This window comes from Saccostrea cucullata, unplaced genomic scaffold, assembly GCF_032062105.1.
Source record: "Saccostrea cucullata isolate Sc308-1 unplaced genomic scaffold, CSIRO_AGI_Scuc_v1 ctg3715, whole genome shotgun sequence".
Taxonomy (NCBI): Eukaryota; Metazoa; Mollusca; class Bivalvia; order Ostreida; family Ostreidae; genus Saccostrea; species Saccostrea cuccullata.
In genome coordinates this window covers 25,168-51,578 of record NW_026932142.1, presented here as the reverse complement: position 1 = coordinate 51,578, position 26,411 = coordinate 25,168, and the positions used below count along the sequence as shown (strand labels likewise).

General features: G+C 32.7%; 2 protein-coding genes across 3 annotated transcripts in view; one reads left to right on the top strand and one right to left on the bottom strand.

Moving 5' to 3' along the window:
• The first annotated feature begins 2,010 nt into the window (after positions 1-2,010).
• On the top strand, positions 2,011-3,483 carry LOC134234506 (FH2 domain-containing protein 1-like). Its single transcript, XM_062716585.1, has 4 exons — positions 2,011-2,264; positions 2,435-2,622; positions 2,802-2,922; positions 3,284-3,483. Exons 2-4 carry the CDS (start codon positions 2,489-2,491, stop codon positions 3,452-3,454), a joined length of 426 nt encoding a protein of 141 aa, XP_062572569.1. The 5' UTR covers positions 2,011-2,264; positions 2,435-2,488; the 3' UTR covers positions 3,455-3,483.
• Positions 3,484-9,578: 6,095 nt separating this feature from the next.
• LOC134234505 (uncharacterized) overlaps positions 9,579-26,411 on the bottom strand; it is a 36,135-nt gene continuing 19,302 nt past the window's right edge. For both annotated transcript variants that reach the window (XM_062716583.1, XM_062716584.1), the window contains 5 exons: positions 22,869-23,354; positions 19,977-20,231; positions 13,538-13,765; positions 12,213-12,334; positions 9,579-11,085 (listed from right to left, as the gene is read on the bottom strand). In XM_062716583.1, the coding sequence (XP_062572567.1) occupies positions 9,814-11,085; positions 12,213-12,334; positions 13,538-13,765; positions 19,977-20,231; positions 22,869-23,354 (2,363 nt within the window). In that variant the 3' untranslated portion in view covers positions 9,579-9,813. The remainder of the gene's footprint in view (positions 11,086-12,212; positions 12,335-13,537; positions 13,766-19,976; positions 20,232-22,868; positions 23,355-26,411) is intronic.

Sequence of the window (26,411 nt, the reverse complement as noted above, 5' to 3'; positions counted from 1 at the left end):
TTTCTCTAAATAAGTCAGGATTTTCTGTCCCAAAGATACTCATCTTTATTTTCTGTTTTGTTAGTAAGACTGATTTGTTTACAGACGTGGATTCCCATTGATAATTTTCTTTTACATCCTTCAATCAAGCGCTATATAAAAAAGCGTTTTAATGACCCCATGATATCAATTCATCTAACGATCTGTATGTAATTAGTTTGAAACTTTGTTGTACACATTTATCTAAGATTCCTTAGAATAAATATAACTGTTTTCAAATAATATTTGTCTATTTTCTCCTTCTTGTGTCAATTGTATAAATTAAGTTTATATATTTTATAAAACTCTCCTAATCAGTGATCGTCTCTGTGGCGTAATCGATAAGGCATCGGACTAGCACCCTCATGGTCGTGAGTTCGATTCCCGGTTTGTGCACTGAAGTATTTTATTCAGAAAATGAGGCCGTGCACTATTTCGGCATAGTATGCTTACGCTATATAAATCCTTAGACCACTATGCGAAAATAGTAGGGTATGGGTTATATAGAGACAAACTGACAGGAAGCATAATAATTTACTATATTAGGCCTATAGGAGGCTATTACCAAATTTACATAAATAATATAACTAAACTGGATATTGGCTAATCCGAATTTTCTCTGTTTTTCTTAATTTTTAAGGATATATTAGTTATTTTCGTATGCTTCCTATATTTAACTTTTTCTTATTTTCACATATAATAAAGTAGTCTTATAAATGTACAAAATGATACAAAAACAAAAAGTTTTGATCGTTTACTAAGAGAGAAAAAAAAATACTTTTTATGGATTTTTGATTCAACTCTGTACTTTGATTGGAAGCGTTTCAAAGCTAACATAGTTCTAGTTTGTTTGAAAAATCATATTTATTTGATATATTTTGAAAGTTTAGTCCCTTATTATTAATCTAACTTACATTTGAAAATTTCTGCAAGTCTCTGATTATCAAAAAATTATATCTAAATTCATTGTTCTATTATAATTTTGAGAGGCAGAAAAGATGATATTTTCATACGCCACCATTCTGCCAAAAATATAGTCCCTACTATTTTTCAGTCGCAGTTTATCATTTCTATTTAAAGTTGTACAATTGTGATGAGGAAAGAAAAATATGGTCTTTTAAATCCCTTACACCTAAATATATAAGACATATAAGCAAATATACTTTGAATGTTTCATCTAGTCAGAAACCAGAGAAGAATCCTACCTTAACGTCATCTTTTTCATATCTGGCCCATCGCCTGGCGTAATCTTATACAGAATCCATAATATATTTTGAAATTCCTACGCCAGTTAAAAATCGGGGTTCCCTATATGTAGGACCTTTTCAAATTAGTGATTTAAGGTCCTATTAACTGTAATACAATAATATACAACATTACGTCACCAGTTATAACTGTCCAGCAGGACTATAGTTAAAGGGTGACGAAAATCATGAACATGGAGGATTTTGTTGCAGGTATTCGATATCTAGTCCCCGTAATTTTGTTTTATTTGGTAATAAAAAAAATAGAAGCAATACTTGTAGTCGATGTATATTTGTAGGAAATACAATTTGTAGTCCTTAATTTCATATATAGTTGAATACAAGACTGCACCCTTATGTGATTAAGAGTATTAATTATCAGTCATTTATTGTACCAACAAAAGAGGATTCACTTTCTCTTTTACTTTGAAGGGATCAACTTTGAGCCAGATGAGAAAAATAAATGTAGAGTTCTTTTTGAAACAATGTGGAAGACCGATAAAAGATATCATTCAACTTCTGCAGTATGGAGACTACGAAAAGTTTGAAGTTGAAAAGCTAAAAAGACTGAAAGAAGTTCTTCCACAACGTGACGAGGCTTGTTGACATTCTCTTGCAGTCTCCAGAATTTAAACATGTTCTTGAAATGTTCGCTAAGCATCTCAAATTAAAAACAAAGCTTAAAAAAAGATTCAAGATTGAATATATTTCTATAAAGTTAAACACTTTATTTCTAATTTGCAGATTGAATTTTTTCAGCAATTTGAAGGTAATGCTGAAAACCTTGAAGACGCCAAAAAGTTCCTCTATTACATGACACAACTTCCAAACCATGAATTTCGAACTGAGGCTCTTTTTCTGAAGGCTGATTTTAACGCACAACTCAACGTAATAAGTACACAGTCTGATTTTTTCTTAAAGACATGAGATCTTATATGTGAGGATCAGTCACTGAAGATTTTTCTCCGATACGTTTTACACACAGGAAATTTCTTGAACAAAGTAGGTATTTTCTCATCTTGTTTTTTTTTTTGGAAAAAAAACGATTTAATTTTAAAGAATTTAATACTTATATAAAAGAATTATATATATACAAATGTCTTGTATAAAAGACAAATGTTAACGGCATTGTTGGTAAAACATAATTGATGGCAGATTGATTCTAAATATAGGGAAGTGCATTTGAAAATGCACGAGGAATTCGTATAAGTTCTCTCAAGTCCCTTATGAACACCAAGTCGAGTACAAATATCCCCAAAATGACTTTCCTCCATTACTTGGTGGAGACATCGGAACAAAGGAACCAGGGTGCTCTGGAATTTGTAAAAACCTTGCAGGAACCTTTAGAGAACGCTTCAAGGTATTCAATTTGCTTATAACTACCACGAGACATTCTTGTTAGTTTTCCAATGTTTTGGTATCATCGATTTTGCAAAAAGTCTATGATTCCAGGCAGTGGATAATTTATATTGATTCCTCAAGACACTATAAGAAACATGTTAAGAATAATATGTTTTGAGCATATTAATGTTTTGAAAGGTTTCTGATGAATGGTGTAATTGATGAATTTAATCAGCTCAGAGGAATGATTAAGAGACTTAAACAAAACTGTGAACAAACCGATGATGAAGTGAAAACACAGTATACCGATTTCTTAGAGGTAGGGATCAGGATAAGCTTGTCTCAAACCAGCTATAAGTGTAAAATATTTAGAATTGTTTATAAACTGGAGGAAAGAAATAAGAAATATCAAGTGATCTTAGCTTAATAATGACAAGTACAATCAAAAAGCACGTGCAAAATTTCAGAACCTTATGGGTCTTTTTTTCTTTTTTCAGCTTGTTAGTCACATAAAGTTGTAAAGTCGCCAATATTTATTTTGAATATTTGTAATTCTATACAAAAGAGAGACTAAAAATTTAAACATTATACGTACATGTACGTACCCTCTTTCTATCCTTTTAAGAATAATATCTATAAATTGAAATAACGAAAATGACATCATTCACCACAATTGATAGAAAGCTGATGCTCAAATGGATGAGGCAGATGACATTAAAGAGAGAATGCGTGAACAGTCTACTCGTCTAGCTCAATACTTTTGCGAAAATGAAATGAACTTCAACCCGGACGAATTTTTAGATGCTTTTAAGCACTTTTGCGAGAACATTAGAACCTGTCAACTGGTGTAAAACACATATGTTTACGGTTATGATTTAATTAGATTAGATATATTTTATATTTTGGTCCTTTTTGGCTGATTTCTAGCTTTTATTATTCACCAGGGCTGAATGATTTTCTCTAAAAAGTAACTGTCCAAATATATTTTTAGGATATCCAACATAGAAAAGCTAAAGAAGAAGATATGTCCAGAAGACGTAGAAGTAATTGCTTTTGCCTTTCTATGCTTTAAATGTTGGTGATGCTTATACTTTCCCCTGGTATAAAATTGTAAACCACCAAAACAATTTTGTTATACTGAATGTCTTATTAATATGTCGGCGAAAAAGTTGGAGGTTGTCGTTATGAGTAAATTTGGAACGGCTTTCAAACTTACCTTTCTATTTTTCTAAATAGGAAGCTTCGAAAATAAAAAGATTTGTTTTTGAGTGCTTGATACTCAGGGAGATCCTACCTTTCGTTAACTGCACTCGCTAATACTTTTTTTGTTTTCATTTAAAAATCTTATGTCAGTTACAAGCTAGACTTGACTGACGTCAAATTTATTCAAGTTCCTTTCAAAAGTTCAATTGACGTTTTGAGAAATCTACGACGAACAATCGCACAAAAACTACATGCAAAAATTGATTGATACATGTTTAAAAATACTAATGCTTGATTATATAGAGAAATTGATTTGTAATGTTGCCATCAGCAAAAGCAACATACAGCTCGAGTGATAAACGATGGTTTCTTCCCCTACGTTTAAATTTTGCGCGTACGGTTCGCTCTAGAGTATTCAAAACGGCAGTTGTGGACTTGAAAGGAGTCAAACAGACTTGATGTCAATGAAAGCTTGCGTCTGATGTAGCTTGATCGAGAACGAAATGCATACAAAAATTCCTGAGAGTGCAGATATGATGAAATGTTTGATGATAAAGAACTCCTCGAGAATCAAACAAACTAGAGGTCAGTAAATCTTTTTCGATGCTTTCTTATAAAAAAAACAGTTTCAAAGCTTTCAAAACTTAAGACTTTCTACGATTTTTAGGTCACCTGAGTAAACCCAGATGACCTATTGCTTTCCGTTTTCGTCCGTCGTCGTGCGTTGTGCGTCATGCGTTAACATTTGGACATTTTCATCTTCTCTGCAACCGCTCAAACAATTTCAACTAATTTTGGCAGAAAGCACCTATGGGTCAAAGCAAACATTGATTATATTGTAAACATTGCATAAATTGTTTGAAAATCTTCTCTTCTCCTGGGTATGAAACAAACTAACCAAGTACATAGTTATGTGAGCAACAATGTCTCTTCAAATATTGTGAATTCCATGGCCCCTGGGTCGGGGTTCTGGGTTAGGGCGGGACTCAATTGATAATATAGTGAAAATACATTGATTTTTTAAAAATCTCCTTTTCTACTCCTGGGTATATAACCAATGAATTATGTACATAGTTATGATGAGGAAGAATGCCACCTCAAGATTGTGAATTTCATGGCCCCTGGGTCAAGGGTTCTTGCGTTAGGACAGGGCTTTAATGATTATATAGTGAAAAGGTATAAATTCTTTGAAAATCTTTTCCTTTGTTCCTGGGTATTATGCCAGTGATCCAAGTACATATTTATGATGCAGAAAGCTGCCTCTTCCAAAATGGTCAATTTCAGGGCCCTAAGTCAGGGGTACTTTGGGGGTGTACATAGTCTGAAAATAAATTAATTCTTTGAAATCTGCTCCTTGGTATTAACCAACCATTCATGATGAAATAAAATTTATGATAAAATTTCCAAACGTTTGAAATATGTGGCCCTAGGATCAGTGGGTGCTGTGGGGTGCACAACTGGTTATAAAGTGGAAATGCAATTCCTCTTTGTTACTCTGAGTATTGAGTAACCAAAGTAAGCATGCTAAGTGTACAGCTTTGATAAGCAATGGTGCCTCTTTCAAAATTTTGAATTTGAATTTCATGGCCTCTGGTTTGAAATACTTTCCAAAATCAATTGTTCGAAAGTTGTTAGATGATACTCAGGTGACCTATAAGGCCCGTGGGCCTCTTGGTTTTGTTTGCTTACATCCTAAAGCAATAAGACATTCAGTATGATAATAAATGTGCCACTTCTGAGGCATCCTAAGGGTATAGTTGAAACTGACACCCAAAGAAAACCATTGACAACCAACTTTTATAGTGTTGCCCGATGCTAAGCTTGTTGATAATGTTTAGGGGAATTTCAAATTGTTCAATGCATCTGAGAGTCAGAGACATTAAGGCTTTATCATTAATCATGAAAAAATAATAAGATATGTAATATATATTATTAAATTTTGACTGATTTGATCTAGGTTCTTGTATTCCCTGTACCAAAACCTTGGACAAGGAGTTGAGGGAAAGAGCATCTACCTTGCATTAACAGACAGAAATAATGACAAAATGCGACAAAAAGAGAAAGTTACATATTATTTGTGAAGTAAATAATTATATACGAGGGTTGTCCCGTAAAATCGTGGACAAGTTGTCTAGTTTGAAAAATAATCATCACTGCGTTCTGAAATTTTCACCACTTTTTAATAGATAAATTATGAATATACATAGCAAATTTCGAATAGATATATGCAAAGGTAAACAAATTGTGATATTTTATGTTATGTACTGTATCGCCCTACGGCGCACGGATGATAACGTCTAAAACAGCGTCACGTTTCATCTTTGCTAAACTTAAAGTTGGATAAGCCCCACTTAAATTTAGAAATTTTATTGATTTACATATGTGAGTATCTATAACCAGTTAAGAAACCAATAAGGCACACTCATGCGATCTTCTGAATATTTATTAGCAAGTTACAGACAGTATTCTCACCATCATTCAACTAAAAGAGAATCTCACATCGACGGTCGACAGTGACAGCGTCCTTTGCTATTACAAATGGCAGTCTGTCCATATGTTTTGTACTATCTGGGGACTCGGCCACGAAGACTTCACTAAGAAAACTTTCATTTTATTTATAAACTAAAGATCTGGTGATAGTTTCATATTTTTTTTCTTCTGTATTCATTTAATGTCTCTTAAGATGTCATTACAACATCCTAATGTATCTGAACTGCTCTCCGGTGCGCCGTAACGTCATAAAAAGTCGCCATTTTTCGTGTATTATGTTTATTACTTTCCCATTTCAAATGCTCGGGAAACTGCCAAAAATTAACCAAATGCCTTGAAATTTTTAAAAAGACGACAGAATTGATTTAAGGAATGGAATTAGGATAATTTTTATCCTAATCTTATGTATTGATAACTTTCATTACGAATTAATTCTTATGTCTTCTCGAATATAACCTTGCTATTTTTATCGTGCGCCGTAGGACCGTACCTTGTGCACATTCAAGCAGAATAAAATTTTTATTTTTGAATATATATTATCAAAAACATTATGATTCACTTAAATATGATGAAGAAACATTTGCTGAAAATTTCAGCTTAGTGCGCCCATTACTTTTCGAGAAAAACGCTTTGTCCACGATTTTATGGGACAACCCTCGTATATATGAACATATTAAATATCACACTGTTGTTTTGATCTCCGCCATTATGTTACCCCTAGAGGTTGGTACTATCCGAGTTCTGTTGTTTGCATCATATAATTATCTAAAACAAGTTAATTTTTTGCAAAGCATATTAATAATTGAAAACAATACAGGATGGCTGTAACTATCAAAATAAAACTTTCAAAAGAAGCATTTCTCTTTAAAATTGCAGGAATGGTCAACGAAAAAGTATAGATACGTATATATACATGTATAAAGGTATAGATTTAGGAAGAACAAAGGTATTTTCAAAGGCGGGAGTCATCACAATTTCTTGAATTTTTGTGACTATCTTTTATTGACTTTAATTATTGTCATGTTTTTCTCACGTTCTTCATTTATTTTTATTTTCAATTTATTTATAGATGTTGATATACTGTCAAAATAAGAAACCAGATGACATGCCAAAAAAACCCACTATAATTGCAAGCAATCAAATTTTACACGATTCTTGATTATGTTTTCGCTGCATAAAGCATATATCTCATTATTTACATAAACTTTTTGTAGTATTGTAAACACATGGGTTAATTTTTTTTTAATGGGATCAGAATCACAGTATACGAGGGTCATTCAAAAAATACGAACATAATCTTCCTCATTATCTGAATATTTTTACAAAATTAAAGATCAACACATTTTTATATGTAAAAACATTAATTTTATCGATGCATGAATACTTTATTCCATTTGATTTCATGGAACTCATGTTAACCATTTTTAAAAGCGATGTGTTTTATCACCACGGAGCACGGTTAACAACATTGTAACGTCAAAAACAACGTCGAGAAAGTTTCTCAAACTTACCCTGCCTATTCATTTCATACATGATTTGTAGCGTCTTTCCCATTCATAAAGATGTATCCTTACGTTTGACACCTAGGTTGCTTACAATATTATTTGAGTACCTTAAGTCGTCAGATTGTCATTGTTTTCAAATTATTTACCGCATAATTTTGCTTTTACAAGTTCCGCAAATGATCATGACGTTATAAGACACGTAAATTATACCTGCTTTCGTGCGCTGACCTACCCTTATGAGCTTTTGTTACATTATTTTTAATCAAATGTAATATCATCGTGAAACTTGAAATTAATAATAATTTATTGTAATTGCTTTTTAATTCACAAGACAAGAAATATAATTAAGCAAGGGGAAACTAAATTGTCTTGCCTGTTTACGACTTTTTGGGACAACACTCATATGACTTCCATTGGATGGCATAAATAGCATTGGTATCAATAACAAATTATTTGTTTTGCGGATTAAATACGATAATCATTAAGGTCATTAATTTTTGACAAATATTTACCGAGGGAAAATAAAACTTAACGAGAATCCCTGTGTATGTCGAAGAACAGTGTTCTATGCTCCAAATCTTGTATACATGCAAACTCTTTTTCGAAGTTTATGAAAATAACAACTTCATCCATGCTTATACGAGGGTTGTTAGAAAAGTTCGCGGACAGGTTCTATCGTGAGCGCACTATTTCTATGATACTGGTAAAACTCTCCAGATAAAAACTTCATCTTTTTTCCAATAAATAGACAAAGATTTGAAGTTTTACGGTGATAGTTAAGAATATACAGCTATATTATGTTGATAAATTATGCTTCACGGAGCATGCTACTTTTTCGAACGTTCAAATTACATTACTTTTTAATGAAATTAAAAAAAATGCACAGTTGTAGCGCAAGAGAATTATGAAATTATACCTGCCGCTACAGCATTCATGAAACGTCAATTGGTGAAATTTTGAATTGAATTGGTTGGTGTATGAATGTTTAATAGACATTTATATATAATCAACGCATAAAATGAAATCCAAGAATGGGAACGTCATTGAACGTCATGGCGCACCGAGTTACTAAAATGTATGTGTGTAGACAGGGAAATGTCAAAAAATAAACTAAAATACTTTTAGATGCTGCTAGAAATTGTCTACACGTAAAAAAGACAATAATAATCAAATGGTAGTACATGTAGCTTCATAAGAACTTCTAACAACTCTCGTATAAATAAAATGAATAAGTAAAGCTGCATAATGTTAAATGTCATTTAAAGTTATTTGTTTACAAGCTGATCAATGTCTTTGATTTATGAGACCTTTGGATGCGGCGTTAAAAAATGAATAAAGATATGTTCTATCAACGTAATTGTTACGAGTTAAAAATAAAACTTTTATTTTCTACCAAAATTGGCTTCCTTGAACAGTTTAATGTTGTTTTTAAAATAGACTTCCATTAGCATTTTTCATACATGTATTGGCATTTGGCACCGTGATGAATACATATAAAGACATTTAATACAAAATCCTTCCGAATATTTATAATGTTAACATGAAGATACATTGTACACATGGTAAACATTAGTTCCATGTTTGCTCATTCATAACAATATGGGCACCCGTACGTTTTAGAAAAAAGAAGTTAGGGCTAAGACCAAAATCTAAGTTCATTGCAAAATCTTGCAAAATTAATGATTAATGTTTAGATTGCTTGCATTAAAAAAATCCTTTTTTAAAGATTAAAATTATTTTCCGATTAATGTATAATAGAATATTATTTGCAAAAAAAAAAACAGCCTTAGTTAGTCATTGTTTTAGTTATGATATAATCAAAATACACAAACGTGGCGCGAGCGATACATAATATTCATTATTCTTTTTTTTTTATATATATAATACACTGTACTTTGTATATTTGGTCGATATATGTCGGTTTTTACAATTTTAAGAGGATACACTAAAAACTGGTACTATCTGCAAACTGCAAAAATGGGATTTTTTATGCTGCATTATTTTGCATTCATCTAAATTTTCCAATATCTGGTGAATTCTTTGGTATTGATAGTATGTCGATCAAACATGGAATGCAGAGGACAAATTATTTCCTGGTCGTCCTTTGGAATGTCTTTCTCAGACAGAAAATGATCTTTGATATCCACTGGTATCGCATTTGTATTGTCCATCCGGCACCTAAAGCCTCTTACGAACAACATCTTCCTGTGAAATCTTCCAACAAAATCATTTAATATCTCTTCTATTCTTCCTTGGATTTTTTGTGTTTTATCCCTTTCCAAAACACCAGTTGACATGGAATGATATATCTGAAGTTGTATAGAGTCTTCTGTGACGGATAATACAACATTGTATCTATCAAATGAAAATAAAGCAGCGTTTCTGTAGAGGCAAGATGTTCCATGCGTTTTAAGTACAGTCCAACCATTTTCCTGCATACAAGCAACAACAAGACGAAAAAACAAGAAAAATGGGAGAAATGTAAATTGAAAAATAAGAACGGATGATTTATTCTCTGATGTATGAATGATATTTGGAATAACTGTCTCCATCTCTTTCCGATTCATGCACGGAACGTAGTGCGAGTCCTCGCCAAGAGCCAACAGACCAAGTCTTTGCATAAAATTGAGAAGTGATTCCTTGTGATATTGTAGAAATTGTTTATCTCTGTCATAAGACTCGCCTCTCACATCATTGTTTTCGTCTATTTTCCTTAGCTTTTTAAACAACTCTTCATCTTTGTGTTTCCATATCTCTGTGAGAAGTCGGTCTTTCAAATGTCCTGTCTTGTAATATTCTTCCCAGTCCGCTTGGGTCACTGGAATACCTTTGAAATTTAGCTCGTCTGTGATGGTATGTTTGAAGGCGTCAATAAACCATTGCACATCAATAATTACTTCTTCGTCCAAACCATTTTCAGGAAAATATAAAGCTTTTCCAGCATCATGATAGTATCGAAGCATATCTTGTGTTCCTTTTTCAGATTTATCAGAACATTTCTGTCCTTCAGCAGTAATCTCTGGAACTTTTGTTGTTATTTCTGAAATCTTCGTGATCCGCTCTGATGTTTTTTTCTGGTTTATTTCTATTCCAAAGAAAGACCATTCTTTTGGAATGCTTTCATTCCATCGTTGATGAGAAGCTATTTCGAAAAAGTTTCTTTCTAAGTCATGGAGAGGTAGAGAAAACTGTGTACAATGAAAGTTATCATCTCTGATGTACTGTGGTAGATAAGATGACTTCGGAAACTGACACTGCAGGCTCTTCATCAAGTCCTTTTTATCCTGCATTGACAAAACATTTTGTTTCTATTAGCTTATATGTTGTACTAAATGTAGTACATTAGCATTTTCCCTGTTACTGTTTATCATCCTGATCTTGTTTTGTAAAACATTATTTTGCATAAATTACGTGCAACCGACTTTCTAAACTAAATCATCAATCCCATTAAAGAGGTTCTTGAGTCACATAATGTTAAGGTAATACATAATGGATAGGCCAACAATTCTCTCAAATTTATTTTTGAAAAAAAAAAATCTTTGTTCTGAGGTACAAAATCTGTAAAGGTCTTTTTACGTCTTAAAGGCACTTTAAGTACCCTGTGAAAAACCTCTGTGGCAATTTTTGACCGCGTACATACTGTATAGCGGGTTTTCTTGGCAGGTGTAAAATTTGGTTTTGCCTGCTAAGGGTATGCCTATAATTTTGGCTTAATTTATTTTGGGCGGACACAGTGTTTCAGCTCTTTGCAGATGAACACTAAGAACAGTACTGACTATTAAAATTTTAGCGGCCTAGCATCAAAACGCCAAAATAAGCTAAAATCATCACCTCGCTAAAATAACCCGCTATACGGTAGTTTAAATTAATCCCACTCAGAAAAAGAGAAGTGTAAAGTATTCGGCAATATGTGCATTCATGCAAATGATATTAAAAGAATTAAAAGATGACGTCATAATATGTGACATTTGACTTCTTGATATGACTTTAACCTTTATTGCATATAATGAAGGAAGATGTCCTGTACATATGTCTAACCATTAGATATCTTCTATGACAGATCGATGTAGATGACATAAATGAACGCTAAATGCAGACTCCCGAATAATCAGTACACATGATGTCTCAGTTTCTTCTTTACAAATTTGACAAAAACATGTATGTTTTTTGCCTAATTATTAACAATATTATGGTTTTGTCCTTTTATTCTGAAATGAGTTAGAAGTCTACCTCAAAATCCTCTGTACAAAAGAAACAACGAAATATGATCATTTTATATATCTGGGATAAACATGTACAAGGTAAATTGCATTTAAGGTTTATCTTTAAAAATAGAAATTCTAAACCTAATCTAAACTAACAAGCATGAAATTCTTTAATAACGAATCTCTTTCTAATGACAAAAATTCACCTTAAACTGCCTGATTTCTTCCTCCCAATGAGTCGCAACAATCAGCACTATGGGCTTGGGATCTTTTTCATTGTCTGATCCACAGTAGGTGTGGATAGACTTTATCCAGAACACAAAGTAGTCTAAAAAAAAAAAAACATATTTATTCTTTGAATATCCCAAATGAAAACAAAAATCGAATGCTCACTAGCATTTTTCATACTGATTTTTAGGCCAATACACTGAATTGTTAACGCATAATTTCCGTTTTCCTGATCATGTCAATACGGCGGGCTTGACCGGTCAACAGGGTATGCTTACTTCTTCATGGAACCTGATCCAACCTCTAATGTTTTAGAGTGCAGTGTTGCTCTGCTTCCGATTTGTATTGCTTAAATGAACTTTTGTGATTAACGTTCGTTATACCCATGTTTCATGCAAACATTTATAAGGGTCAGTGTTGGTACATATACAAAAGTTAACCCCCACCCACCAACCAACACACACATACACACACACACACACACGGGGTAATACTGTCATGGTGGGGAATTAATCATTTTCGTTATTTCATGAAATTTTACCTAAAAATATTAGATATAAAATAACAAGGACTATGAATGTTATTAGTGCCTTTCCGTCTTAAACGAAACATTTTTAGCGTTCGTCTTTTTTCACCGTTCACCCTGTGCTCGCGTTTGCGCTCTGCTCGCATTCTGCGTTCGCTCACCGTTCACCGGATACCAAACGTTCACTAACTGCGTTCACCATTCGCTCCCCGTTCGCTCTGTGTTCGTTCATTGCTCGCTTGCTGTTCGTTCACCGTTTGCTCACCATTCAAGTGGGAAAATAATGAAACGTTTCAGGTGCTGTAATTGCACATTGAATTTTACTTTAAAGCCTTTGGGCAGCACATGTTATTGAAATATTGTAAAAAGACATTGAAACTTCAAACAAATTTCTTGGTGAAAATCTGCAAAAAAAATTTATTCTTATTAAAGTATGAAATAAAATGAATCATTAACAAGAGACATTTTGACAAAATTAAAATTTTCTTCTTACCATCAAGGGCAGATAACTCTTCAAAAGATTTTAAAAATACAAAATAGCCATTTTTTCATATGTTATCAGTCCAGTGAATTCTGTTCATTTCATTTTCATCTCTATCCAGCAATACGCGTGTAACTAGTTTAAAATGTTTTAAAATTGTTCAATTTCCCTTCATTATACATTAGATACGTTAATTGCACTTTTTAAAACCAGTTGTTTAACAAACGGACACAAACGGACACTTTATAATTCAATAAAAGAAATTGAATTGTTAGTTGTGGACTTAACAATTTTACCTCCATATGTCCATCCAGAGAACACACTGCCATCCTGATCACATACGGCTTTATCAACCTTCTGGTCAAGACGTTTAGATGCGTCAACCACCACTACATAGAAAGCTCTCCTGGTCAGGTAAATCTGATGACAAGCGTAGTAAGCACACTGTCCCCCAAAGTCAAAGATACTAAGAGTCTTTGCATCAAGATTTTTTCTATTTTCGTAGTCTTTCTCTTTTGCCCTTGCTACAAAAAAGTGTTTGCCAAATTACTGTCAAATGTAACAGAATAAGGTTACAAGAGTAGTATATAGACCAGTTTGTTATACATATAAAACTGCATAATCATAAGTAAAGAAGTATCATAAGGCAATCATCATCGCCAGGAAACATAACAAGTATCACTTAAAGGTGACCAAATTACCTGCATTTATAAAACCCAATGAAAATGCTGTATTTTGAAATGACAATTACTTCAATACAAATATTTGGGACAAACATTTTTCGATCATTAGTTCAGAAACTTAAGTACAAATTCAATTTTCTTTAGACTTCGAGTGCAAAAAAGTAAAAAATCAAATTCCGTCTTACTCCTGTAGGATTACAATCATAGGCAACCTGATTTGGGATAGGATCAGGACGTATTGCATTTATCATGCATATTCAAACATCAGAAATGGCGTGAAAGCTTCATGCGTCCATTCAAAGAAAGTAAACATAAAGATGCTGTATCTTAGAATTAAGTTTTTAATTTGCAATAAAAAATGTGACTGCTGTTAATTTTTCATTTCACGAACTGTTTTTCCCCTACTTTTAAAATATTGTTAACGTTGTTGCAAGCATTCAAATGTCCTTTATTTTTTCCTTCATGACAATAATAAGTTGGTGAAACAAGAATATCAACAATCTCAATTAAAGTTAACAATTCTCAAATTCTATGGTCGATACAATGAACTTGTAAGCAAATACAGTCTACCATTAGTTGAATGCTGACAGACTTTATCATACAAATTGTTGTGTCATTTATTTAACACTGAATTGTATACGGATTTTTCCGGTTGCCCGGTCTTGTCAAGAAGCACATGACAGGAATGATCGGTCGACAGATAACCTAATCCAACTTCCCGTGATGTTTTTAAATATGTGTTTGCTCCGAATAATTTCTCCAATTTTAAACTTTTAAAGCCCGCCCACCCATTTCCATTTGTCGGATTGCTGTTGGGTTTTTTTTTTATCATTTTAATTTGCAGTGTTGGATTGTATTTTTCCCGTTTGCAATCAGTCTCATCGCGGTGATATTTGTGTTTACCATCAATCGTCGCAAATGGAGTGCACTTGATAAATGGTTTCAGAACATTTAAGTTGTACATATATTTAGTAACTTTATATTGACATTTACTTTATTGATCTTTTAAATTAATTACTTCATAATTGTTGCATGATCTATGCATATCTTGCATAATTACCATTTATGACGTCACGCATTTGCGATAAATCCAGTACGTGATTCGTCATATCTCGGCCGTCTATTATTTGCTAATTGTTACTTATTTGGGGGCAGCCCTTTGGTAGCCCCCACAATTACCACGGTGGCCAAAAGCGCCACATAATAAAAATACTCTATCAAACCAGTGTGTTTATTCTTTCCGGCAATCTGAGATAATAGAATTTACGATTGACTTTAAACTTTAGCTAAGTTTTTCAAATTCCTTTAACAACAACTTGTGTGTCAGTAGCCTAATTTGTGAGACGTATAACACCACATGCAGGATTTATATTACTGCATGTTCTTTCGTTTGTCATAACTTTCGTTGTAAATTGGCCATAGTCAGTAAAACAACCACATATTAAACAGATATTACAGAGTCTATAGTGTCCTTTATTTTGAATTCACAAGTATATATCAAGTCCACATATGAAAGGAGGTAACTATTTTTAATTGATAAAAGGTGTCGATGTAACTAAATGTTCAGCTCAAGACTACAGCAAGTCTTTTCTTCTTCGCAAGTAGAAGTTCTTGAATACATCTGTTTCATAGTAAATGGAAAATAGGTTGGCTAATTAGGGACACAATAAGTGCCTACCAGTTTTTTTTTTTTTTTTTTCTTTTTTTTTTTTTTTGGAAGACCTATACCCCATTCATACGACGAAAATTTACTTATATGTGCAAATTTACATATAAGTAAATCTACACACATAAGTAAAAGTTAATTTGCTATGAGTTCAGACGAGATTTATGTCCTGTTAGTAAATCCTCACGTTTTCATATAAACTAAGGAGATGGACAAAATTGTCATTTTTTTTATAGAGAAAGGGTATTTCCTTACTGTTTGAGTATAAGACTAACTTTTAAGACTAACTTTTAAATCTTCCTCAAAGAAACTAGGGGGGGGGTCCGTTCAACTGATTTTTGAGTACAACTTAATTAATGACTTTAAGGAGAAAGAATGGTATAAGAATTTACACACAAAGAAGGAAAACTTATTAAAATTATCAATATGAGCTGCAAGATTGACATGGGAAAGTTTCATTGCAAATTTGTAATCAACTATTTCAATGATAGAAAAATATAACATTTATAAACTACAGTTGTTCATATTTGCGATGGAAGAACTTTTTTTAAGCTTTAATTGAAGAAATATGACATTATTGTCGTCCTGTGCATTATTGATTTCTTATATAATGCTATATAATCGATTGTACATAAGCATTTCTTTTAAAACAATTTAAAAATGTTATTTTGGTTTAATTATAAGGGTTTAAATTATATACAAATTAATAATAATAACACATTTTAATAGCAAAATAGTTTTCTCAAAAATACAGCTCATATTGCTTTATTGTTGGAAAATGTTTTGGCTTCCGTTCCAAATTTTGTAGAAGAGATTGTGTAAAGAAAAAGGTGACTTGCCATCTACTAGTTGATGTCTTCGACAGAAATGAGACCAATTAAAAATATTTTTGCCGTTGGGAAATCTACAGTACATCAATTGTGCGAGGCCATTTTAAGATATTTGCTTGAATATTATATAAAAAGTATGTATTTTCCAGTAGAATCATGTGATCGATCTCAAAAATCTTTGAACAATACAAATATGTTAAAAGGAAATTAACACAAACCCCTGGACATGATGAGATTAGGTGCCAAGGAGGTTATTTACGAATGCTTATTTTCACTAGTTTATTGAAATTCCTGTAACATTAACTTATATATGAGTAGCTTGCTTGAATTAAAAACAGAGAAGGGTAGAAGAAAGTCATCAAGAGCTAAACGGTAATGGGGCCCGAGCGATTGATGGAATGCATGTTCCTATCATAGCTCCGGAGCATTCCCAAGAAGAGAACTTGAATAGAAAGGACACTACTTATTGATCCTACAGGGTACTTGTTTGCGACCTCAGCTATATTTTTAGAGACATACGAGGGTTGATCCAAAAGTTCGTGGAATTTCTTTCTAAAATTTTATCGTGATTCGATGAAAGCAAACAACAGGCATATTCATAATATAGAGTTATAATCCAACAATGTTGGAAAATTTCACTACTTTCCAATTACCAATGAGGTCACAAGCGCTTTCTAAATATGGATAGTTGTGAAACCCGGGGGAGACTTCGACGTAACGTCAAGTTAGATATGTCACGTCACGTTATAGATGCAACTCGCCCTAATGTCCAATTTGAATTCGTAATTCTACAAAATGTTGTCTTTTTCTCCATTTTTCTCCATTTTTTCCTCAAAAAAGCCTTAGTATCCTCTCGCACCAACTTATTTTCATTTTTCACTCATATTTCAAATTACTACCCATCTTTCCATATGATGTTACAATTTCAGTAGCAATGTCAAGAACTGTGTACGGCAGCCGACAACGTCCATTAACGCTTGTAGTTTGTTTAGGGGGATCTGCACTTAAAACAGAGCCTTAAAAATGCGACCACACCTTTAATCAACGTCCATGGCAGTTCTATTTTCTTAAATTTCTTATGTCACCGAAAGACAAGTAACTAAATGTATTTTTTCCCAAGCCTTTTTCAATAATATACGCGTTTTAGATAAAGTGATCCCGGATTTTTCACAAAACGTATGACTTGACCGAAATTTGACGTTGTCTAACAATTTAAAGATGAACAAAAAATAATCAACTAATAAACTAAATATCCAGTAAAATCAGTAAAACTGTCACACAAAGGTTCATGAAAGATCAAGCAATCGTAATAATGTCATAATTTTCGTTTTATATACCACATAGGCCGGTTTAAATCTCATTTCACGTATTAAAAATTATATGAAAATAAACTCGTTAATGTCTCCCCTGCATTTCCAAATAACCGTTTCTATGGCAACTGCGATAGAGTTACTATCAAAGATATTTAAACTGTTTTTCAATTCAAAATTTTCATCAAGTGTCTACATTTTAATTTGTAATTTTCAACCAATTCCACTTAAAAATAAATAAAATATGAAAAAATTCCACGAACTTTTGGATCAACCCTCGTAAACATAGGTTTGCCAGAATGGGTGCAAGATGCTCTCGTTTTTGCAAATTCGAAAATTTATCTCGGAGGGGATAATGGCTCCTTGTTTAATAGTTTTGTTTCTAGCTACCAAGTCGCCCGTGTGGCGCAGTGGTTTGAGCGTCTGCTATAGAGTCGCGAAGTAAGGAGTTGCTCCTTACGTCGCGGGTTCGAATCCCATTGTTGGATGTGGAGACCGGTCCTTCCGATGAGACCGTATATAAACCGAGGTCCCGTGTCGCAGTAGTTGCTGGCCAGCATGAAAAAGATCCCTCCCTGCTCAATGGCTCTGATTGCCGAGTATAGGACAAAATTTGCAGCTCTCCACCAGCAAGTGAAAAATTCTCGAGAGGGATGTTGAACAATATACAATCAATCAATCAATCTAGCCACCATGTTTACGGACTGATATTTTTCACGCCAATGCATACACAACCGAAACAACACTTAAAATGGATATTTATGCAATAAACAAAACAAAATACATACATAAGTAATTTTGCTGCGTGTTCATACGACACAATTTACACACATGAACTAATAATTTGCTACAAAGTGTATGCAAAAGTTAATTTGCACCTAGTCCTGACTAGGTGTAAATTTACTCAACTGTGCAGAATTTACATATGAGTATATCAGTTCATACGACAAAAATTGCACATGTGAGTAAATTTACTCATGTGTAAAATATACTGAGGTATGCAAATCCTGTCGTATGAATGGGGTATTAGACTCCAAAGACTATATACATGTAGATGACAATGAGGAACTCCAGCATCTTTTCAAAATCAACTTCAGAGAACAAAGTGATTTCTAACAAAGCAGTTGGTTGATGCTATCAGCTATGTTTGTAGTTTCTTCTGAGGAGAGGTATGAGGCGAAGAAAAATTGTCCATTTTGATGTTAACATTAAAAAAAGGATTTTAATTTTTTCAAAATTACTTAGAGTTATTGAGAATCAACATTTGAGTTACAACGCTTCTTGAATAAACTGTAGCAAAGTACATCAGAGGTTCCTCCTTTTTTGTGAGACGTAAAGATAGATGCTTGGTAGAGCACATATGTAGTACATATCAGTAAATCGGCACTATCGAACATTTTTAAACATTAAAGAAACGCAAAGAATCAAATTCACGGATCAATCTGTTTATTTTGTATTGGAATTGCATAGGCCTATTCCTTGCATTGAGTGATTTAATCAAACTAAGTTTTATAATCTCGAAGATGTCATTACTTTTTTTTTATTTATTATAGGCTTTAATAATTTTTTTTAAGAACTTTATTCGGTAATAACCAATATTTGCCCCCTAAGTCAAACTTTGATGGAGGTATATTTAATCAAGTTCTTAAACAGGGGAGTATATGCTGACTTCAAAGCACTGAATATTTTCATAAGTAATGACGCCATATATACGTAATGACGTCACAAACATGACATAAATTTCAGTTTTTTATGAATTTTACAGAAAAATGTACATATTTCGTCGATATTTTGAGTAAAAGTCACCAAGCGCATGTGTGTTCAGGATAAATATTTTGATATAATGTGTAGAATGATAATATCAAGGAAATATGTCAATATTGTTCCTGAACAAACTTGCGCTCTATAAATTTTAAAGCTAAAATTGTTGAAATTTTGTCCATTTTGTCCTCTTTCTGAAAAAGGATATAAAATCGGACTAGTTTGTGACGTCATAAAAACAAAAATTGTGAATACACTGCTTTGACACTATAATATTTTCTGTTAATTTATATTTCTCATACAATTTATTGAATTCAGCACATTTCAGGAAGTTTTAAAATTTGACTTTTGTGGGGGCAAATATATGCAATATAGTTCTTTGTACCAGTAAATTTTTAGACTATATTACATATTACATGTACTTCGTTTTTTTAATCCTTCTACTATTAAAAGGTGAATTTATACCACAAATTACTTTTACTCACTTTCTAAAGATTTGGTTTCATCACATATATCAAATATTTCTTCATGCACCTCCAATCCCTCAGTAGATTTTATTTCCTTAATCTCTTTTTCACTACAATCAAGCAGTCGTTTAAGTAGCGTGGTTTTCCCCGCCCCAGCACATCCAACGATCATCCCCCTGGCATGGTGGACCGTCTGTGTTCCTCTTTTAGCGTACTCCACATACCGCTCTCTTGCCTCCTGGTCCCATTCTAGTATTTCTTCTGGGACTCCCACTGCAAAAAAAAAAAAATAGTTAAAACAAATACCTATACCGCATTAAAAATTACGACTCAAATATTTATGCATTCTTAACGATTACATAAAAACACTGCGGTATCTGATTCCATTAACTCTTTAAAATCAGTCATATCTTTAAGGGAAGTTACTTGTGTAAAATATTAAAAAGCTAAATAACCTTTTCCATATCTTTTATTCAAACGTAACAGACATCACAAACGTAACAGACATCAGACAACTTGATTTACATTGTTGTTCTATAGGAATTAGTCTTTTTGGATGACATTTAAGGTTAAACATTTTTTATATAAATAATTTTCGTAGTACGAGTACTTGCAGCAAATTATTAAGTCGAAACTAAAAGACTTGATTTTAAATGAACATGGACTTCAATATATACATGTACATAATGATTTTTTTAGGCTCTAGGACCCAAAATTGGAAAATAAACTTAAGTCAAAATTTCAAATCGACATAACTTTCGAAATAATTTTGATGATAAATTAAAATTTTTATAATTTGTTTGAATAGAAGTGTTTTGCACAAATGCAAATTTTTAAGCTAATACATTGAATCTAAATTAAGATAATAAAAACAAAATTTTGACTTAACACTGTTCTCAGTTTATTGTCTTGGGGCCTGGTCTATTTTTTTTGAATTGGTTTTGAATACCCTGTTACACAAAGACGCACAGAAAGTTTTGGGAGGTTCACTAAGAAACCGAAAATTGAAGAGCCTTAAGGAGTTCAGACGACTTTTTTTTTAAACAAATATATCTTTCAAGAGGCCCATGGACCACATCTCTCATCAGAGCACATTAGCTAGTATAAAAGTAGCTGCAATAATGCAGCCCTCTCCCTTTTTTTTGGGGGGGGGGCTACAACTCCTTAGGATCTCCGTAATGGTGCAAAGCGGGAGCGATTCGCTCCCGCATGGATTTCGGCTCAATTTGTCAGTAAACGGCTATTTTATTAATATGTCTTACCTTGACTTCCAAAATGTAGTTATCCCAGACATAAATCGATCCAAAAATATACAGAACAATCCATATATCCTTATTTTTCGTGATTGTCAACATCACAACTTAAATTTATTCGCCATGTTTACTGACCTTGACAGATTTTATTTTGAGACAGCCAATGAGATTAAGGATCTATAGGAAGCGGATTTCTTTGGAATTACCTTATTTTAAGCCTAAATATCGCTGTTTACGAAAAAATAACATATGGAATGATTTTATTTATCGATGTGTAGTGTTACTATTCATCACAATTATTTATAAACATCGACATTTGCTTTATTGAGTTATTCTAAATTTCAAGAGCAAGTCTCAGTACGTCACGTGTGAACTGTCATGGCGGCAGACTAAGATACACAAATTTATTTTACATGGTTTTCGCGTTTAACGGGCTATGATGTCGAGAGTGAATAAAAATTTTGTCTTATTAGAAGTAAGTTGAATGTAAAAACAATTTATATTGCCTGCAGTCGCCGGTATTAAAAAAAAATATTTTTGCACCATAATAGGAGATGCTGTGGAATTGTGGTCCTCTCCAGAAAACATCAGATAAAAAAATCGGAGAGGGCTACATTATTGCAGCTAGGATAAAAGCAGAATTAAGTTCAGTATTGAAAAGTTCAATATAAAAAATGGTCTAGGGGTGTGTATGGGAGGTTTGTTGTTCTTAAGAAGTTTTTATTATTATTATATTAATCCATTTTATTCCTTTATTATGGTCCCTCTGTACTTTTGGGGGTCATGTTTTGAGTAAATTAACTTCGGAGGCTTCCATATTGTTACGACCAATCATGAATTTGCTGTTCTTGGAAATAAGATTTAATTAAAAACTCTAATATATGTATTCCTATGTAAATTTTTGATCACCCATTGTGGCCCCACCATATCCCCAGAGGTCATGATTTGAACAAACTTAATTCTAATAAGGATTCCTCCATATAAATATGATCAATCATGACTTTGCTGTTCTCCAGAGGAAGATTTTTACACTGGGTGAAAAAAAAACAGTAACTTTTTTAAATACCATTGGATTATAACTATTTTTTTATTTTTTAAAAATCAAATTATAGCCCTTTCAAATTAAAAAAAAAAAGATCAGTTTCACACCTCTACAGACTCCCCAAGAGGGAGAACAACGGGTACAGTACTTATCAGTAAATGTCAACAATTGTTTAAGTTTTTTAGCAGGGACAGTAAGCACGTCAGTAATGGTCTTAGTTTATAAGCTCCGACTAAGATTGTCAGCACTTTTCTTAGTTTATCAGCACCAGCAGTAAAAATTGTCGATGTTTTACAGTAAAGGAAGTGCATTGTCAGTAATTTTTTAAGTTTGTTTGTAAAAACTGGAATTTCAGTACGTTTCTGACTAAGTAGTGTAAACAAGCAGTACACAATGATTTTTGCATTGCGGAGACTTTATGAAACTTGTAATATATGTACCGTTTCATCGTTCTTAAACAATTGATATACAAGTTGTATATAATGCTCATTGATATTAATTTAAAAAAAAACGATTAGGAAAGATATTACTGATCGAGTGCCTTTTTGAAATAACATTTCTGTACGTGCCCTCTCTAATGAAAAAAAAAATCCCAGAAAAAATTAAAATACTCACAATTAACACTGATACTGCCATGAATATGTTTGTCCAACACGGTACAGTGTTTGATGATTTCCAGTTGTAGTTTATCTACGAAGAGGTTGTACATCTTCCCTGGTCTGTCCGGAAGAAACAAGCATCTCTCTCCTTCACCCCTCTTATAATCCCAGGACCTGCAGTATTCTGATATCACATCACGTGACGCCATGGTCAGGAAAAACTCTAGATCACTCTCCTTAACCAGACACTCCGTGACAAAGGCGTACATAACATCATGTCGGGTGTTATCTGAGATAAATCTAATATCACCATTATTTGTTTCTAGTATTCCATCAGGTAGGTCTACAGAACAGAGTTGGGTTACAGTAGGAAAATATTTTATCCTCAATTTATCTCCTCTAATTTTCTGTGGTTGTTCATTGAGATTCAACTGATAATTCTCAGCTAACAGTACGCAGTACAATAGATATCTGACATCCGGAGGATAGTTTTGGTAATTACCTGAAGTGAAATAAAGGATTTAATAGCAATTTAAGGCAGGCATAAAAATGTACACATAAAAATATTCATACATTTGCAGCTAGTCATTGTTTTTATTTTTTATTACGCGGTATATTAATCATATCTTTTTTTTTATATATATTAATGGAATAAAACAGACTATACTAATCTGTACTCGAAATACTACACGTGTACTTAAATTGAAGGAACTGGGTGCAGTCATAGATCACCATTTTCATACAATGTATGTTCTGGTTGACGCAATGCAGTTTTGTTAAAAAGTAAAGAAGGTTTAGCTTAATAATCTACTGCAGCACATGAGCATGTGTGTGTTTTCAAGAATTTCTAAGTAAACATATTAGTACATGTATATAGCTAATACATAATAATAATAATAATAATAATAATAAAAACCTAAAAGTCTACAGAATTTTAGTGTTCAATATCTTGTACGGATATGTACCGAAATATACCGAATACGAGCGTTCAATATCGAACGTCCCGCTGTAAACAAAAATATCGTCTGGTCAACAACTCGACGACAATATTTATGAAGAGTAATTGCAGCTAAAAAAGATTTGCTTATTTTCATACAAAAGTGAAAGTATTTATTAACAGTTTAATACCTTTTAGGCCCAATAAAAACCTCAAAAAGTAAATCAAAATGATCAGTAGGGTCATTGGAATTATGTGATATTGAACATTTACAGGAAATACGCTGATTTTAAACGGTATCAGTTTGAATACCGATACTGACAATTCTCATTGTTTTTAGGTTATTTAATAAAAATAATACAAATAATGCAAATCAATGTTAAAAATTTAAACTATATATTTAATGAGTTATTGAAGTTATTTTATTGTACATATTGGCACTCGTTGGTTGTATATACGCACTGTGCATTTGTACAACCAACTCGTGCCAATAATAACCGATATAATTTCAATAAGCCTATATTATAACATAAATTAATATAATCTATGTTTTGACTACAATTTATTTTATAAAAAAAACAAGGCAGAGGTGAGTTTTTTTTTTATTAGTACCTAACAATTAGTATGGAAATCTCCAGTCAGCATTCGCCTTTATGATAGATTTTATTTGCTGGACAAGATGATTATATCGACCGAAGAACTTGTTAAATGATGACTTTACACGAAACTGTTTCATAAACGTGTTTGTCAATAGCTCGTCTCATTTTAGACATTGTTTGTACGCGGAGCATGCTCTTGTGTACTGAATCAAATTGGAATTATAAACCCTATAAGTAGGTGATTAAGATATATTGCTACATCCGTTAGAGAAGTCTAGGATAGAAAAGTCTATCATAAAGTTTCGTTGTTAGGTTTCCTTTGAGGTCTTTTTCCTTTAAAATATCTAAATATGAGAAAGGTGTGTCAGACTCTATGGTTTCTTTATTTCAAGTTCAATGGGATATATCGAGGAGTCATATGAATGGAAGTAAGTCGAGTTGAAGACCCGAGCGAAAGTCTTTTTTCTTAAGTGAATAAATTCACCTTAATTACTTCATATGCACACAGAGATAGGTATACTAATAACGGTGCGCAATTGGTACTTTCTCAGTTTTATAGTGCGTGTGGAAGACATATTTGATAAGAAATAGAAAACAGGGAAATAACACCTAAAGAGCAACAGATTTTGAAAAACGTATATTTGGATGGGAAGGACTTCGTAGAGCACGTTTTAAAACAAAGCAGATTTTAAAGAGCTTAGAAATGCGATAATGAAAGAGGAGGAAGCTGAAAAGCTACAATACGACAAACATCTACATGCAACACACAAATAGAAGAGCTAAAAGCAACGATTCAGAAGATTTATAAAAAGATCAACCAAATGAAGGATGACATAAATTATGACACAAGCAAGCACCAAATGAAAACTTGGATTGGGCAATATGGGATAAGATATACTAGTACATTTGTAGGAAAAGATCAACATTCGGATGTCTGATCAATTGGAATAAATGTATTTAATAACACAAAAACTGAACAAATACTTTACTTAGGCGGTTGGGGTCAATAACTTTCAAATGTACCGGTAATTAGATACATTCAAATACATTGATAATTTTGTCAATTTCTTGTAATTACGAGGGCTGTTCAAAAATTACGCGGACTTGTTGCACAGAAAAAATATTTGACTAAATAATCGGGCAAAATGTCACACATAATATAAAAGAATCTTTACCTATGTGGTCTTCAAAATTTCATATCAAATTGTTGTAAATTGGTATCAATTTTAAGTGATTTTTCAGGACATATCATTAAGTCACGGAGCAGCAAAATCATCGACGTCACAGGCATTTTAAAAAATATGTGATTGAGCTTTCATTTTTTCAACATTTTCCCAAGAGTACCTGTATAGTTTGAGTTACCTTATCTACTCAACATCCAAACACCATTTCTTGTCAAGCTTAAAATCTATTAAACAAGTAAAGAGTATTCTTTTTTTGTTTTAAAACCAAAAACTGCAGGTATTTATGAGATATAGTGTGATATTGATGACTCTCATCAATCACATGCACGTTCTTTACAGTCCGGATAAAGTTTCGTCGATAATTGTGGACGAATGTCACGAATACCCTAGTTTACTACATGTTTTATTATGCATATTTTGGATCTATGTTGGCGATATTTCGAGGATTACACCTAATTTAACAAAAGTGTGGTGCGCCGTCAATTCAGGAGACGTCATTTTTACAGTCGTTTTCACGGGAATCGCATCAGAGAAAAATCACTATATTTCTGTTAGTACTTCAGTTATCACGTCAGAAATCTAAATACATAATAAAAGAACAATTTAAAGATACATTTGAGAAAATTGTCAAAAAATATCGCGAATTTTAGAAAATTAATGAGTTAAATTTTGGATTTCGCATGCTTTTGCTTCTAATTTTTTGCCGTGCTCCGTACCTCTCCATCAGCGATATCAACATACCGATAATTTTAGTAGAATTTTTTTTAAAATACAGAAATTTTGCCCAAAATCTATTGGAATCTTTAAGAAACATATTTCTCTGAAATTTCATAACTATA

Coding starts and splice junctions, on each gene's coding strand:
- LOC134234506 (XM_062716585.1), top strand. CDS start 2,489: ATGAACACCAAGTCGAGTACAAATATCCCCAAAATGACTTTCCTCCAT. Junction 2,623..2,801: donor CCTTTAGAGAACGCTTCAAG/GTATTCAATTTG, acceptor ATGTTTTGAAAG/GTTTCTGATGAATGGTGTAA. Junction 2,923..3,283: donor AGTATACCGATTTCTTAGAG/GTAGGGATCAGG, acceptor CACAATTGATAG/AAAGCTGATGCTCAAATGGA.